An 18,280-nucleotide genomic window follows, 5' to 3' on the forward strand; every position below is an offset into this window, starting at 1 on the left:
GTCATCCTAGTCTAAATGTTGCACTTGGATTGGGTCATTAGTCATTATCTTATATTTCTATAAGCTTTTTTTTCATCATATTTTTATTGGGGTCTTTTTCAAATTAAAACAAACATACAAACAAACAAGAATATAAACAGGGAAGCTCAGACATTTTATAAAAGGACACACTATTAGGAAATAAAAGAGACACAAAACAGGTGATACATCTCACATATGTTACAGGTGGACCGAGAAGATGAAAACGTAAGTCAGTCGATTAGGCACCCCTCATCACATTTGCAAACAGGACAGTCCCATTACGGCTATATTCAGGGTAAGGTGCAGTCATTGATCCTATGTGTCCTGGTTGACAGTGTCACTTCTGTTAAGGAATCCCACAGTTAATGTGTTAGCTAGGTTGGGTTCAATATACTGTAGGTACAGATCCCAAACCTTGTAAAAGGTATCAGTTGTTGAGTGTAGCATACATGTAAGAAACTCCATGGGCATACACTGCATGATCATTTTGTGCCAGTTTTTCTTCGCTGGAGGCTTCTCCTTAATCCAGGATAACAGAATGTTTTTCCATGCTGCATATGCTAAAGGGTTAAACAGTTGTTTGTGATGTCTATTGACAAGCTTCCTGTCAGAAAGGCCCAGAATAAGACTATATTTATAAAAGCTAATATCTAGATGTCCAGAACTTCTTTTCCTTACTCTGTGTCATAGCTAATCAAGCACTCCAACTGGTCTCATTCTGGAGGCTGAGTTTAGCTGGACTTAAGTGGCCCCTTGTTATTTATATCAAAGCTAATTTTGGTGTCTGCTTTTTCATTCATACCACTGCCAACTATTTCCCAGGCTGCACCTCCATAACTCTTCCTGCACTGAAAGATTTTTAATTAAAATGAAGACAGTTAGTGCAACTGTGCAGAGGTCGCTCCATAGTTCCTTGGTTGAAGATTGCAACAAATGCCTCTATGCCTCTGTGTGAGGTAATTCTGTCTCATTGTGAAAGACTTGTAAATTAAATTGAAAACGCAATAATAATCCCCAGAATCAATGTGGAGGGAGGATTGAGATTGAAATTCACTCTTTTAACTCACCATCAGTCCTTGGTTTAGTATAATGCAGGTAATATCCATTGCTTGACTTCTGTATTTATTTATCAATCTCCCCACATCTTAAAAAAACTCTGTTCTGCTGGTTAAGCACAGCCAGGAGAGGGTTTGTTGGGTTGCATCAAGGCGGACCTCCCAAGGGCATTGAAGAGAGTTTGTAGTACAAGCTGCGCTGATAGACACAAATTGAGAAGCTTGGTGAAATATCCAGACTGCCAGCTGTAGCGAGCCTCTCCCTTCACTCACTGTTTGAGATCTGACATTTGTCCCTTAGTGAGGCTGCTGTCGAGAGATCCAGTGACATGGTTTTAGTTTTCTGAAATATCACTGATAGGCAGTTTAACACAAAAAGGTCATGTGAATCACTAAACTGATGGAAATTATCCAGAGTCAGATTCTATCTTTCTAAGTCGCCAACATGACAAACAGCTGTTAGGCTATTTGCGTGTTAAATGATGCAGTGAATGAACCTGCTGTATAAAATCTGTATTTGTGTTGGCGTTCTTTTAGATCTGTTTCAGGTTTGTTTGTGTCAGCGAAAGGGAGAGATATTTAGAGTGGTGTCATATTACTCCCACCAGAGGTAATGTATTGTGTTGTGGGGTAGTAATATCCGTAGGCAAGCATCTTTGCTTCCTCGTTACAATGGTTTAGTGGTTCAAGTCTGATTATGTCAGACACTCTTTAGTCGACACAGCTTCCACTTAGACTAGCCTCCTTGCAACAGGAAATTGGATTTCATCATAATAGATTTCATATTTTCCTTATGGTCATAGTCATGGTATCAGCTTTGTACTAAGTTTAGCAGCTTAAGATTTCTGATATCTCTTTTTAGTCTCCAGAGTGATTTAAAAAAAATGTTTTGGAATGTCACTGAAACAATTTCATTAAGTGAGTGGACAGTGCACTGGATAGCCTCTCAGGGAGATTGCTGAACAGCAGTCTCTTACAGCAAGGGACATCTACAGCATGAGTCATGATTGGCCTGTGCTGTCACATAGGAGAGGGCAAAGGTGTGTGCATACAACTAAAGACACATACATAAGACCTGCACTCCCATGAAAGCCCCCTGAAAACCAAATACATTACCAGTCTTATGTATGCATGTGTAATACTTCATATTCACTAACATAGCAATGGTCAAACTTAACATTTAGAATGAAAATACAAAAGAAGTAGTTAAACATATATGTCATCAAAGTGTAACATCTACATCTAAAGCACATTTGCATTTGGTTTGGCAGTGTCAGATTTGATCTACATTTCTGGCTGTATCAGTGAATGATCTCACAGCTTTTATCATAGATATATTTGACTTAATCTATTTTCAATGGAGTCCAGACACCTTTGAATGATGAAAAAAAAAGTAAAAAATGTACAGGACTCATCCTGACATTGCTAAACCTAACCCAAATGCTCATAGCAAGAAGCTCATTTGATTTATCTTGTGATTTATCCACTAGAGGTGCATATGAGCAAGAGTTCTGGGGTCTTTTAGCCCCCAGAACTACTTTCCCCGGAACTATTCCTCCACCCTTATCGTTGTCTGCGTTTTGACCGCGGGCTGAAGTCCCAGGTAGATTGCGCAAATCAGGCCAGTGACGTATGGAGAAAAAAAATTATATTAAATAATATTTTGAAATCTTAATGAAACTAAACTATTATGCATTCCCAGGAACTCCCTCTGTATTCAACAACTGTGTAAACTCCACAAACACCGTGCAGCTGATAGTCCCAGGACCTTTGAAAAGTACTACCCCCAAGCAGGGTATTTTCAGGGGGGAGATTATCTACCCCTGAACTAAATTTAGACCCTGGTTCCTCCGGTCGAAACGCACGTAGTTCAGGGGTAAAGTCCCTAGTTCTGGGGTAAAGTTCCTGTGGTGGAAAAACGCCTTAGTTTTGTTTTTGTCCTTGCACTCTTCGGCCCACCTTACAACAACTTAGTTTTTCCATGACCCAAAGTGAAAACCTCTATTCAGGCAGCAGGTGCACTGACAACACTCATGACCAAAGGGTATACAGCATCCCACACACTGACACAGGTCGGCTCTGCTGCTGAATGGAAATCCTTTATCTGTGAGACCATCCTATCCTCTAGGGTGCTGGATGACAGCATAATTGGGTAATTGGTTTCTTGCACATGCATCATGTTGTTCAAATTGGGTTACTTTCCCTCGTCTCTGGGTGGAAATATCAGAATGATCTGACAGGGCCAGACAGGAGGTGACACCTTCAGCTTTTTAGCAGGCCTGTGGTTGAGTGGCCTCAAAAGATTGTAGCAAATCAGAGGTAATTAGAGGGTACAGTGGTGTTACTGAGAGGACTGGATCTACCTGTCACACAATAAATTCAGTGCCACATCATACACTGAGTAGCCATAACATTTTAAACACTCACTGGTGTAGTGAATAACACTGATTATATCTTTACAGTGTCACCTGTCAGTGGGTGGGATATGTTGGGCAGCAGGGGAACATTTTTTTAATGTGCTGGAAGCAGGAAAATGTAGGGTTGTTACAAAAAAAAAAATGTCTCTAATCTAATCTCCAAAAAAAAATAAATATCTAAATTACTATTGTAAAATTACAAAAATAAAAGATATTCCGATGGATCCCAGGCTTTTTATTTTAGGACCCAAATTATCATAAGTTTACTTAAAATGACCAGATAATGATAGATTTCACCAAAAAATCCATCGCAATATTTTGGAAAAAAATAAACAGACCAAGTATATCACACTGGGTTAGTCACATATATTATAAAAGGAAAAAGTGACGTGTTCAAAAAATACTGGGAGAGAATCACAGATCTTCAGGTAAACCATACCAGATTGGTTTGCTGATATAATAATAAAATAATAACTTTATTTATATAGCACCTTTAATTAAAAACAAATGTTTACAAAGGGCTTTGACAAACAAAGCATGGTTCAAATAACTTAGCAAAAATTTTGAACGACAGGGAGGAGGAACTTTAACAATGAAAACAAAATGCAATGCAAGAGGTTAAAAGGAATACAAGGCAATTAAACAGAATGAAGTGGTGGGACAATAGACCAGTAAATTGTTGTTGAGAGGTTTTTCAAGGATAAATAAATAAAATAAATAAAAATGGATAAGTAAATAAAAGCATTAAAAGGACAATAAAAGAGGTTTTCAGAATAAAAGGACGACATCACATCGGGAACATTAGAAAAAGTGTTCAGGATAAATTAGGAACATTAGAATAATAAATAAAAAATATAAAAATAAATTAAAACAATTAATAATCAAATACAATTTAATAGTGGCTGATAGTGGCTACAGTTAGCAGAGCTAGCACCACCACCACCAGCTAGTACCATCCACATGCTTGTGTTGGATACACATTGCTCCAGTCGAGGGCTTATGAACCTGTTTAACCTGACAAATACCCTTATACAACTTTATCTTCATTTTTTGGATCAAAATGCAGTCAAACTGCGCTGCACTATAAGATGACATCTGTCCTCTGTGCTTGTTAACTCCTGGGTAGTACAGAGGACTGTAGCATTAGGGCAATAACCATTATCAGGAGAGCCCGGCCAGTGGCTGGTGAATTGGCTACAGCTTCTATTGGAAATGAAGTGGAGTAGAAATTACAAATGTGGGGGAAAATGTATATTCTCTAGTAAAAGAGTAAAAACTCCACTCCAAAACCTGTATTTGTAGACCGTTTTTTTAGCTATATTTGATGTAGTTTTTCTTACGTCTACTCTAGGAGCATCTTTCCTTGAAGAAATACATTGTGGATATCGTGACGGACAGCTCGGTGTCTTCTGAGAGCATGAAGGATGGAGAGGAGAGGCAGAAGGCACGGAAGAAGGCAAAGAAACTCCGAGCCAGGATGAACTCCAGGTAACACATTAATTATCTCTCTGTCTCTCTGTTTTTTCTTCACTATCCTCTCAGTGGCACAGCAGGCGAAACTGTGCCAAGACTTTTTTTTTTTATGGCTGACAAGGAAAGTGAAGAAGATGTTATGTGCATCCTGGCTGTCCACAAGGTAACACTGATGAGCTCAATTTATGACCACTCTCTGTGATTGGGCAGCAAATTTAAAAATTGATCTGTAGTTCCTCCAGCTTTCACCTGTAAAGAGCTCTCCTCCAAATTGATGCCATGGCATTGCCAAATCTGAAGCCTTCCTCAGTGAACAGGATGTATGTTAAAGTATGAATGAGCTCTGCCTATTTTTCTTCCTCTGAGCTATTGATTTTTAAATGAAGTATCAAAGAAAATCAATAGTAATCAACAAATAGGAGGTAGAGCTACAGTGTGTCAGAACCTGGACCTGAGCTCAATCAATTTAACAGGCTGTCACAACAGGGAGGGAGAGGACGGGAGAGAGAGACACAATGTTGACAGTACTGCAAGACAGAAGACCAACACAAATGTCCATACATTATCATCACTTTACAAAACAAAATCACTGTAGTGCTATTTCTTTTTTTGTTTCAATTGTTTCAATTGTTAACTAAGCGGCTTGTAGAAAAATTAACAATATGACACAATACGATGTACTTTATTGTCCCTGTAGGGGAATTTGTCTTTGACATCAGTGCTGCACGTTACCTGCTCCTTCAAAAATCATCACAATGACACAAGATCACATACATAAATAAGAAAAAATACAATAAATAGTACACATTCATACAACACACAGCATAATCTTAAAGAGAGAACACCATAACACTGTGCCAACCGTAACAGGCCATTTACTATTTAAAATTCTAATAGAGATCAGCACAAAGGAGTTTTTAAAACGATTCAATTTACACTTAGGGACTCTGTGCCTTCTTCCAGATGGTAAAAGTTCATACTCAGAGTAAAGGATGTGCAACATTAGTGACTTTAAAAAACTCATTGATATTAGGTACAAACCATAAAAAAAACTCTTTTATCTTTTCCATTTCTGTTATCAGATTGCTGTGTTATCACTTTAGTTTCTGGAAAAAAAAACAACAACAACAATTCTGACAGGCATCAACAACATACAGCCTTTATCTGAACAGAAAATGCCATCTCTGCTCCACAAATCATACTTCCCAAATTGCCTCATCAGACCACTCCCTTCTGTGAGAGTGTGCAGGGGTGAATGAAACGCTCTCTCACTCAGGTTAAAAAGTGCAATATAAACTAGACAATATATTCAGCGTGTGTCTATAATGTGGGTTAAATTCATGTTATGTTAAAAACTAGTGCTGAGTAGTTAGTACTGGATCCACATATTTATAAGCACGGGGAACAGTTTTTTTTCTTTGTCGAATGCGTTTTACTGATCTTGCCCACTGTCACAATTCAGCCTCAAGTAGCTTTACAATCTACCATTACATCTATCCTTATACTCGAAATGCAGATAGAAATATGACTGACAAAAACCTGTTTGATGGTTAAATAAGGATGTAGCCTTAGAAAAAGGAACAGAGGGGGGAGCCCTCTCCCAGGTTGGACGGACACATTGTAGATGTTGTAACACAATAGATCATAAAATTGCAATTACAGGATGGATGACCATTCCTTTGCGTGTTTTTGCATCTTGTATGTTTTTTGGGGGCTTTTTTTTTAGAATATTTTTTCTAGGAATTGTCTGGTGAGCATTAGATTTTTTCGGATTATATATGCTATATAATTTGCATGAAGCCTGTTTTTGTTCATGGAGATGTTTAAGATCAAATCAAAAGGGTAAAATTGTTGAAAATCTACACGCTGAGCAGTCTGATAAAATAATGTCCTCAGACATAGGCTCAAGCTACAACATGTCTCATTGCTGCAACACGAGAACTGAACAGAAAATATTTCAGACTCAGTGTCCAGTTTTTTGCCTACTGAGCCTCACAGCAAGGGGTTCTTGGTTCCACTCCCCCAGACGGGCAGGAGCCTTTTTGTGTGCGTTTGCATGGGTGGGTTCTCTCCCAGTACCTTGGCGTCCTCCCACAGTCCAAAGACATGCTCATCAGGTGGTCTGGTGACTCTAACTTGCCCATTGTGCGAGTGTGTATTGCTCCCCTAATAGAAGAGCCATCACAGAGACCTGGCGCACTGCCCTTGGATGAGAGTCTTTCCTGGGTGCAACACCTTAAGTCAGTGGGTGGTGCTTTGAAACATTCTTTAAACTTCAAACAACACCCAGATAGCTGAATGCAAAATTACTCATGTTGTTTATCTTTACTTGTTAGGAAAAATAAACAGGGGTTGTGCATTTTTCTGTGGCACTTGCATTGGTTTGTGTTAACCATTTCAAAATACATTTAGAGAGCAGCCCTGTCTACAAAACCTCTCTAATGCATATTTAAGAGAGAAATAAGAATGGTCACTGGCCAAATCAATCATCCCATTCCTTTACAGTGCTGTAGTCTCAGTGCTGCTGGTTTTGGCTCTGTGGGGCTCAGCGGTCCTGAGAAAGTGACAACAAGATCTGTCTCTGTTCACTGTCACTCCTGCACCAGCCCTGCTGAGACCAGCACTCAAAGGCAGCATGCTTTCAGAGGTCATAAATAACACAGAGCCCCAGTAAACATAAAGGTGAGCCGCTACACCACCGAGTGGAAATGAACCGTTTTATTGGAACACTGTATGGTGTCCGTAAAACGTGAGTGGTTCTCGCTTGACTTTTCACCGGCCCTAAAAGCAGCTGTGTTTTGTTGTGAAGCAGTGTGCGCACATTTAAAACTTGTGCGGTTTTTGATAGAAAATTAGCTATTAAAAGTTTCATGAAGTAGCCACTGTCTAGATAGATTTTAACTTAAGTCTCCTCTTATGCGCTAGTTTGAGCAACATACAAGGGAACAGAGTGGCCAGTGTTGTTGTCTGTGTGTTGACCCCACATGGCAGTATGTGTACAAAGACACTCCTGTATAGATTACAGTCTACAGTGTGAGGCGTTAAGCATGGTCCTAACACAGTTCACCCAATCTGCTGCCTATTGGTCTGACGGGTTCAAAGGTGGTAGGCTTGGGACGAGAGGAAGGGGTAAAAGGCAATGATGAGACATCAAATATACATTTATTTCCCAAACTTGATGGTATTCTTGATTTTTCAAGAAATGTAGTTCAGTAAATTATTCAAAAGGATGAGGCTTAGGTCGCTCTGTGTCTGGCGACTGCTCAGTTCAACCCCACCTGTCGTCTTCCAGGAAGCGTTTGATCCTATCAGTGTGGAGAGAAGATATGGGTAACCGGAAGGCGCTCTATCTCACTCAGATCAATACTTACTTATCATGTCTGGGAATGCCTGATTGACAGATAAAATCCCCCAACCACTGCCCATCACACACACAAACACACAGTTTGTGATTCTCAGAATCCAAACCTGTCCGTTGGAGTAGTGCCACAGAGAAAAACAGTCCCCTAACGACCATGACCTTTTGGAAGGTCACACATTCAAAACACTAGTTGTGCCGCTCGCAACCCCGATTAGCTGTTTATTTGACGAGAGAAGTGAAGAACTTGAGCCTCCCTTCTTAAAATGACTCCAAGAAGGTGGATTTAAAGCTAGGAAAAAAAGTCTTCATAAAATGAGTGGATGGCAGCAAACCGCCGTCCCTATAGAGCCGGTGTCTGATTATTTTAAGCCGAGTTACTTGGTGAACGGCTGACAGGCCAAATAAACAGACTCGGTTTGAACTTTCTCTGTTTCTTCACGCTTTCATCCCATGTGTTCTTTACTGACAGGCCAAAGATTTTTTTCCTGGGTTTCAATTTTTTTTTCCTAGGATTCAAAATTTTTTTCCTACTTCTCCCTCTGCAGGGCAAAGGAATATGAGACGTCAATGGAGGCGAAGACACAGGTCCCCGACTCCCCATACAAGGCCAAGTGAGTCTCCCTTTTTTTATTATATACATATTTTTTTTTTTTATTAAAGTTTCATTATGTTTTGTATTTAAAACATTTTGATGTATTTCTATAGAATAGTAAAGCTGGGCTTTGGGGCCTTAATTGTAACATTTACACTGGTAAATCTAAGGTGGCCCTGAAGTGCAAATCACAACAGCAATTCAGAAAACACAACAACATTAACCAAACCGGAAGAAGTAGGTACCCTCGGGGGGCATGACTTGTGGCTGATTGGACTGGTCTATTCTTTGACTCGGAGGACATGGTTTGGGTTAATGTCGTAGTGTTTTCTGAGTTGCCGTTGTGTTTTCTGATTTGCTGTTGGGATTTGCACTTCAGGGCCACCTTAGATTTACCAGTGTAAATGTTACAATTAAGGCCCCAAAGCCCAGCTTTACTATTCTATAAAAATACAACTTACTACAACATATTGATCTGTGACCACAATAAACGCTTCCCATATAATTTTATGTACAAATAAGACACAGTACTTTCATTTGAATGGCTGAAACTAATGAATGTTTGTTGTTGCAGTATTTTGCTCAAGAGTAGTTAAAGATACATTTCCCCTTGTCTTGTTCTATTCTTTTGTACCCTATCTTCAATAATTTGTTAAACCAATAGTCCCAAAAACCAAAGATAATAAGTGAACAGTGATTAGAAAAATGAAGAGATCCATTTGAAATTGGAGAAACGTAGTTGAAGAAATGCTTTTTATGAACATATAATAACAATTAGCTCCTCTCTGTTCAGGTTGCAGCGCCTGGTGAAGGACTTGTTGAAGCAGCTGCAGGGCCAAGACAGCGGCCAGTGGGCCAACAACAAGGTGTCTGGTCTGGACAGAACCCTTGGAGAGATCTCACGCATCTTAGAGAAACAGGTAGAGCATGAAACAACTTTTTATGATGTGGGGATTAGAATTTTAAGATTCACTATATATATTTGAATACATTTTTTTAATGCACCTTCTTACTAACTGTCTTCAGCAAACATGTTTATTAGAAGATTCTGCTTGTATTCTGACTGTATACGTGCTGCACTGCAGAAAGTTTCTCCTTGCTTTGTTGCCTGAACAGTCTGCAGCGGTGCACGGGTCATGCCAGCCCTTTGGCATGTCTTTTCAGTGATGAGTTGTTTTTGGCTGCGTCTCCCTGTGTCTCACTCTCCCAATGTAGAGTATCACTTACTCCAAACCAACTTGCCTTTGGTTATTGGCTAATGAAGACCACATTAACCATGTTTTCATTGTGCACATGGTACCAATAGAGGGGTTTCCCCGCACGAGAGCCGGCATTGTCTCGTGTCCATGTGGCTTGCACGACTCAGATGTCACTGGTTTAGACAATAGTAAATTGGATTTCCAGATGAAATGCCACTGATGCACAAGACTTAATTTAACAAAGGCAAGCACATTTGACGTTTTTTTAAGAGATTTACATTTTTTCATACTCTATGTTGACTTCTGTATTAAAACACAACTGTTCAATTCTTTTGTAGACATTTAAAACTATATTCTGAAACATCTGTCCCAGAGGGTTTGTTGCATGAATTTATTTTTTTTACAGTTAAACTCACATCAATTTAAGGCTTAGAGAGAAGGAATTAAAACGCCTGCCACCGTGTTTATGATGAGGAAAATATACAGCCCACTTCCTGTAATGAGGCATAAATTTCCTGCCAAGTTGTGGTGAGAGCCATCATAACATCCCACTGTGCCTGCCTTTGGGCGTGAGGATAGAGAGATTATGGTGTCCCATCAGTGACAAGGGGGGCGGCTGGAGAGGCTATTACCGAATTTCCCCAGAGAGGCAAAGAAAGAAGTGGCTGAGGTGGGTGGCACAGCGTCCTGTAAGGAGAGAGGAGGAGACCAGTGTGATGTGAGCAGCTCACAAGCTGTCACTACATGAGGACTCCTCCCCTTGACTCCAAGTACTCCCAGAGGGAGGTCAGGGGTCAGTGGGCCACGGGAGATGTGCTTTATTCAACAGTGGTGTTGCTGGCAGGGAGGCCCTGCCTGGGTGCATTCTCTTTGTCCTTTTAGTGCAGTTTAAAAGCAGACTTTTTGTCAAGTTTTGCTTCAACAGCTTCTTACAGAAACATCCAGACAAAGCTGAGTAGGTCAAAGTGATTGGCCAATGAGGCAGCCAGGGGAGCACTTCCCTCGCTAATCCCTGGACAAAGTCAAATAAATAGAGTCTCCGTCAGCATGGCTGTCTGGCCCCTGAGTCACATCAAGTCAGGACCGTTTAGATTATTTGACCTAACAAGCATCTCTCATGTCATTGACTCACCTAGCGATTGTTTTTCTCCCCTGTATCTGATTCAGTCTCCACTTTCTCGGCTAATTCCTCAGACAACACCCGACACTCCCCCTCCTGCCGAACCACTGTTTGGGTCCCACCCCCCACATTTCTCCCCGGCTTTCTAGGCTATGTCTAGTCTCTGACCCCAGTGTGTGTCTCCCTCTGTGGCCTCTAATGGTTTATTTGTGTCAAACCTGATTTATTTTTTATTTTTTTACATCAGCAATAGAGGATGATAACTTTCTAAATATTATTTTCTTCTTTTTTTACTGCACACTCAGCACTGCCATTTCTATGGCCAAGCTTTTTAAAAGAGCTTTCACTTAAAACCTATTTAGAAAAAGTCAACATGAGGGACTGGTATGACGCTGCCTGGAGCTGGTGGGAGTTGTATCTTGGGATCTGGTGGAACGTGAGGGGCAAAGTGGCAGAATGAGAGTTCTTGCTTTGGCCTCCAGCTGACTGACGGGTACAGCTCAGATGAGTAGTGTTAGAACTGGAGCCAGCAAAAGTAGGCAGCTAGCTTACAGCTCAGGAAACATTATGATCCAAACATTGAATTGTGGAACTTCAATTTCTGCATAGCATTTCCCACCTAAAGACCTAGTTGACCGTTAAAGGAGTTCCAGAATTTGACTGTGTGTAAAAAAATTTGGCCATTACTCTTGTTTTTGTTATGTGTCTGATTAAAATACATTAAAAGCATAATTTAGACATTATATTTAATTCTAATTCTTAATCATCTTTATGGTTAACCCTCCTGTTATGTTATGGTCAAATAACATAACCCTTTTTAAAGTTCAAATATCTAAATAAAAATGTTAAGTATTTTTTCGTTATGAAACTTCTTCTGCTTGGCTTAATTAGTGTAAACAATTAGAGTGAATTATCCTCATTGAACCATGATCTGTCAGATTAAAGAACCCCATTACCCTAAATATTTATTTAAATGGTTAGTAATGGGGTTAATAATGAGATTAAAAAAATGTTCATTGGGATTTTTTTTGTGTGTTCTGACACTTTTGGATCATTAAATATGTCCTGGGTCAAGTTGACCCAGGAACATTATTGCTGTCCCCGAGAAACCAACATAACAGGAGGGTTAATTAGTCATATTTTTAATGTTAATTAAAACTGTCCATCATGCAAAACTTTCCAACATTGGTTAACCGTACAAAGACAAGTTTGTCCTCTGTTATTGGCTATCATGAGTTTGGTCATGTTTAATAAGATGATTGATTAAATATATGATATAATATTTCATTAATAAGGAAATTATTAGCTAGTCCTATGCTGTCACACATCTTTTTAAGTTGAAATGTTACAATCTCATTTATCAGCAGTTTATTTTTCCGAAGCGACGTACATCTGAGAGTAAATACAACACAAGCAAGGATCTAATCCAATTAAGCAAATTGGACTATTTAATTTCTGTCATACCTGCAATGAAAATCTATTAGCTCATTGATTTAAAATCATCAATTGATATTTTCTGTGATCCAGCTTTGATGTCATGGTTGTTCACACTCAGAGCTATCATTTATTCCAACACATTTCCATTCGTGTTTCCTCACCACAAGTCAAACAGAGAGTGAAATTCTCCTGAACTTCTTGTTGTAGTAATTACGACTACAGGCTGTCTGTGGTTTTTCTAGCAGGTCTGATTTTGTTGCACATTGGTCTTTGTTTATCCCGTGATCTGCGCAAAGATTAATCACAGTTTGTAGAATACTCTGTTCTTCTATTCGGCATGCACTTACATTCTCTTTTAAATCATACCCCATTATGTCTCGTAAACACCAACGTTTATACTTGACATAAAAATGTTTACTGCAGCAGCTTTGTTGTGGTTTACAGTAAACTCAGCCCACAGAGCTTTGTTAACAACCTTCCAGCTTTTCTGTCTGGCTGCATAATGATGAAATCATGTAAGGAGAAGGTGATCCGTCATACTCCTCCCTGTCATTGTTGGGTTTTAGTGGTCAAGGATTGAGCCTGTGGCTTGAAGGTGCAGTTCAAACTTTAACGCAGTCCTGAATGGACTCTACCAGTTGTTGTCCATCTGTCAGTGTAGCCAGATGACTCAGGCTGTGCCCTGCTCTCTGCTTTGATTGAAGTCTCTGATGGGAGGAGACTACGAAGTGCAATCTGGTTGCTCTGCTGGTTTGTGGTCACTGTCGCAGAAACTACCAGCTGCTTAAGCTTCCCATCGGCTGGGGGAAACAATGGTCACCCTGGATGATAATTGGATAAGATTCACCCTGCTGTATAATGCAGGAGCCATCCTTCTCACTTGTGTCTTGATGCTCTGTCTGCGGTGATGGCTCTTTTTGTGTTGTCCTTTTTGAGGGAGAATTAGCTGCTCATCCTGTTACTGTGTCGGGTTGCAGCTTCCGTTGGGTTGTGACCAGGCGCAAACAGATTCAAACTTGAAAGGCCACTCCTACACTTTGGGAAATAAAATTTTAATCTGTCTTTGTGCTAAAAAGAGATACTAGTATAAGATAAGATAAGATATTACTTTATTGATCCCCCGGGGGGGGGGAATTCAGTTGTTACAGCAACCCAGACATAAGTACAATCAAGAAAGAAGTTTCAATGAGTAAAATAAAATAAAATAAAATATGTAAAAATAAAAATAGATAAATGTGATTATAGTTGGTAATGACAGATTAAGCAATAAATAAATAAATAAATAAGGGTATGTAATATGACCGTGAGTTGTAGTAAACAATAATAACGTAATAAAACATAATATAATATAGCAAGATAATTATATAATATAATATATTATGCATTTATTAGTGCTGGACGATATTGAAAATTATGTTATCACGCTAAAATATTTCATATCAGTCGATATCGGTAATTATCACGATAAATTATTATTATTTAATTTAAATTCTAATGAAGAGTTTTGGTCCTGAGAGAAAGTTGAAGAAACCAGACAGTTTGTTAGTTTGTATCTGGAATTATTTTCTGATGAACTTCTTGAATCCAAGATCCATTTAGTGAAGTTTTAGTTTGTACATTCTTATTTTTCTAATCAAATTGTGTACTGTGTATCAGTTTTAGTAGAGTATTGTTTTGAGTTGTGCACTCCCCTTTTAGATTACTAAGGGTTGGGTACTGTTGGGTGTTCTGTTATACTTTGGTGGTAGTGGACATTTAACGTGTTAGAAATTAACAGCCGAAGTTGTCTCTGTGCTCGTCCTTTACCCACACCCTCAAAGTATATTTATTGAGGTGTATTAAGTTAATAGGTAAAGCAGAGTCGACACAGTGTCAGATTAACGACTCTGCTTTGAGCTGGCAGTTCTTCAGTTTTCTTCCGTCCCGCTGTCCCTCATCTCAGCTGTGTTTACATCATATTCCAATCCAAACGTCTTTAAGCCCCGCCTACCTCTCACCCTGCGACATGATAGGCTATTCAGTGCCTTCTTCTTCTTCTGTCAAATGTTGGGCGGCAACTAGCGATTAAGGTTCATTAGCACCCCCTCCATTTTAAGTGGCCGGGGGGTGTAATTACATGTTTATTTATATCAAATTTTTATCGAAAATGATTTAGTTTTATATCGAGAAAAATAATAATTATAATTATCGTTATCGAATTATCGCCCAGCACTAACTAGTATTTCATGAATAGCTTTGCACAAATGGTTAAGGAAAGGGTTAACAGAGCAGTTTGTGGTATCCCTTCAGATATTTATTCAAACCAAAAGTGTCAGAAACAAAGGTTTTCAAAGCCCAAGTTCATTAAGTTAACTTAATCATTAAAATAACTTTAACATGTAGTCTAAAGCCACACTGGATGTCCTGTGAGTCTCTGAATAGGCACAGCAGGGCTTTGACGCTAATATAGCCATGCTATCATACTCACAATGGCAACACAATGAACATGCTGATTGCTGGTGTATTGATAACATTGTCTGCTGTCTTAAGCCTCCTGTTATGTTGGGGGTCAATTTGACCAATTTAAAGTTAAAAAATCTAAAGAAAAATGTTAAGTATTTTTTCAATATGAAACTTCCTCTGCTTGGCTCAATTAGTGCAATCAACATATAGTAAAATGTATCAACGTCACTTCATAAAGAAAATTAAGACAATAAAATGTAAAATACATTAAACAAAAATCTAAGTCATGTAAAACTATTGTAATTATATTTAGGGCTTTCCAGTGTTCATTAAAAAACGTTTTAACATTAATTTTCATAAAAAAAACTAGTGAAATATCCTCATTGAACCATGATCTGTGATAATTTAAAAAACACCTTTGCACTAAATATTGATTTAAATGGTTAGTATTGAGTTAATAATGAGATAAAAAAAATGTTCGGACACTTTTGAATCATTAAATATGCCCCTGGTCAAGTTGACCTAGGAACATTATTGCTGTCGATAAGAAACAAACATAACAGGAGGGTTAAGCAAGTATCTTAGCATTTTAACAACTAGTACTCACAGCATTACAGACACTAAGCAAGACTGAAATCTAATAATCATTAGTAGTTAATTTTTAGTGATAGACCGATAAAAAGGGCGTAATAGTTGGCAAGCTTATTTTTCCAGTGATGGAAATGTGGCTGAATGATGTTGTGATTATTGCGACAGATATCACTAATGCAATATGATGTATAATTTCTTGGAATTTATATTTGGCATTTTAATTTCTATTTTACAAAAAAAAAAAAAAAAGAAGACTTTTGGGAACAATATTTGCAGGTCAGAAATCACCTGCAGAACCTCATCCAAAAATAACATCTCGATCACCTCTTTATTCTGTAAGTTGCATCTGGCTATATTTCAGTTAAAAAAATAGTGAATAGTATTAAGTGGATAAAGTTTTACGGCCAGAAATAAAAGTTAAGGGAACACAAAAGCTACAGTTTGAATTCATCCTGAGGCACACATGAATATCTACCAAACCTCAATACAATCCATTCAACAAGTGCCAATGTCAGCAGGAGTCATCATCTAAGAGTACAAATACCTACCCGTAAGCTGTACGCTTTATGCCATCCAACAATCTTTGATAGTTTTCCAGAATATCCCTTTAATAACACTGGGTGGAACAGACTGAAAACACTGTTTAATATGCTCTTTGGTTTGTATTCAAATGAAGCTGTCTGTGTACAGACACTGTCACTGGCTACATACAAACTCTCTGTTGATTTCTGTTGCCCTGCGTGGTTAGGTTTATAAAAGGATATATCATCACTGGATGCTTCAGCCTAGAAAATCAACATTCGCAGACCTCAGAGCTGTTATGCAAAATAAACCTAAACATTACATTTTGTTGAAGTGGGTATCCTCACAATAACAGTCTGGTGCCTTCTTTGTTTTTCTACGGACCACTGCATGCATGGACCACCTGAAGATAGCATGTCATGTAGTTTAAAGTTAATCCTCCTCGCTTGTTTGTTCCGTCATCACAACAGATAAATCTGTCAGCACTGCAGAGGAGGAACTGACTCGCCAAGAAACTCTTGTCTGGTTTTCACAGGAGACAACCAGGACTGAGCAGGTCCCAGTTACCCCCTTTAATACCAATTGATAAGCTGCTATGAAAGAGCTGCCTTTTCTCATTTAGGCAGGAGCTTTTAGGTGGGTGTGTTGATGGGAGGGTTAAAAGAGGGGTTAAGCCGTGCTCAGCGATTGAGAACCAATTGATTAGGCATGGAAACTACAGGCAACTTATAGAAGGGACGATTTTAATAAACACTGTTCCAACTCTTGAGAATGTCATTGAGATGTTCTCATATGTCAAAGGTAAAGGGTCTTTTTGTAAATGTTCTAATGTCAGATTGTTCAGTGCGTCTTCTGTGTGTCTTAACACCGGAATCGAGGAGCAGTTACCTCAGCAGCAGCAGCGGCCATGAATGACAGATGAAGAGCTTATCTGTAATTTGGTAAAGCGCTTCCCTCTCAATGTGTTCAGGCTTGTTGGCAACTTCCCATCTTCGGAACAAAAGCGTTGTGAAGTGGCTGGATTTGAGTGCTGTCACAGCACTGGAGGAGCCTGTAACCTCATTAGGTGGAGGAGTGACCTACAGTGTAACACGGCCCTCCGCAGTTGTGTGAGGAAGGCCGTCTATCAGCAGCTCCCGGTCTAACCCAGGCACGAACATGCCTGATAGTCCACACTCGCTTCTGGCTTTGTACTTGTTGATTTATAAGACAATGTAGCAACAGCACCTGACCTACTGCCAATTACTCCATCATCACAGGAGGGCGGGACCTAACTGTTAGCATGTGTTCATAAATCCTATCAACTGTAATGTGAGTGAAGTGAGAAAAGAGAGTTAAACTTTGGAAGAGAAATGACCAATGAATGAAACTGAAGTTAAATAACTTCAAATCTTTAGAGGTATTTCATTTTATTTTTTTTATTATATATATATATATATATATATATATATATATATCCTCCTCTTCCATCCAACTCACCCTCCCACCTGCTAGCTTGAACTCCCTCTGGAACTCCCTCCCCCTGCACGTACAAAATTCCACCTCTCCCACCACCTTCAAATCCCACCTAAAAACTCACCTTTTCCACCAAGCATACTCGGTCTAGTATGTCTCTTTAGGACTGGAGTGACTTCCCCTCCCCTTTCATTTTTCTAGTATTATATCTTTATTCTAATGTATGTATGTATTTACTATTAAGTGTTGCTTTTATTATTGCTATGTTGTAAGGTGACCTTGGGTGTCCAGAAGGGCACCTATAAATAAAATGAATTATTATTATTTTATTATATACTCTATATATCTATATGTTGGTTAAGTAATTTAAACCAAAAGCTGTGTCAACTAGTCTACTGCTGAGGAATTGTATCTGTTATAAAGGTACTGAGTGGAAACATTTAGCATGAAGTTCATTAAAAAGTCACTGAGTAGAGGAATAAAACATTTTTGACAGGGAAATTAACTTATCATTGAAAAAGACAAATTAATGAGGAGTCAAGTTTACTCATTAGAGAGTTAAAAAAAAAAGGCAATGCTCCAACACAGACACAAA

General features: G+C 38.9%; 1 protein-coding gene across 1 annotated transcript in view; it reads left to right on the forward strand.

Moving 5' to 3' along the window:
• The window catches only part of scaper (S-phase cyclin A-associated protein in the ER), a 70,176-nt gene that overhangs the window by 23,650 nt on the left and 28,246 nt on the right, over nucleotides 1–18,280 (forward strand). Inside the window, exons 20-22 of the mRNA XM_034686534.1 lie at nucleotides 4,845–4,981; nucleotides 8,873–8,938; nucleotides 9,713–9,839. Of these exons, the coding sequence (XP_034542425.1) occupies nucleotides 4,845–4,981; nucleotides 8,873–8,938; nucleotides 9,713–9,839 (330 nt within the window). The remainder of the gene's footprint in view (nucleotides 1–4,844; nucleotides 4,982–8,872; nucleotides 8,939–9,712; nucleotides 9,840–18,280) is intronic.

This window comes from Notolabrus celidotus, chromosome 6 (assembly GCF_009762535.1).
Source record: "Notolabrus celidotus isolate fNotCel1 chromosome 6, fNotCel1.pri, whole genome shotgun sequence".
Taxonomy (NCBI): Eukaryota; Metazoa; Chordata; class Actinopteri; order Labriformes; family Labridae; genus Notolabrus; species Notolabrus celidotus.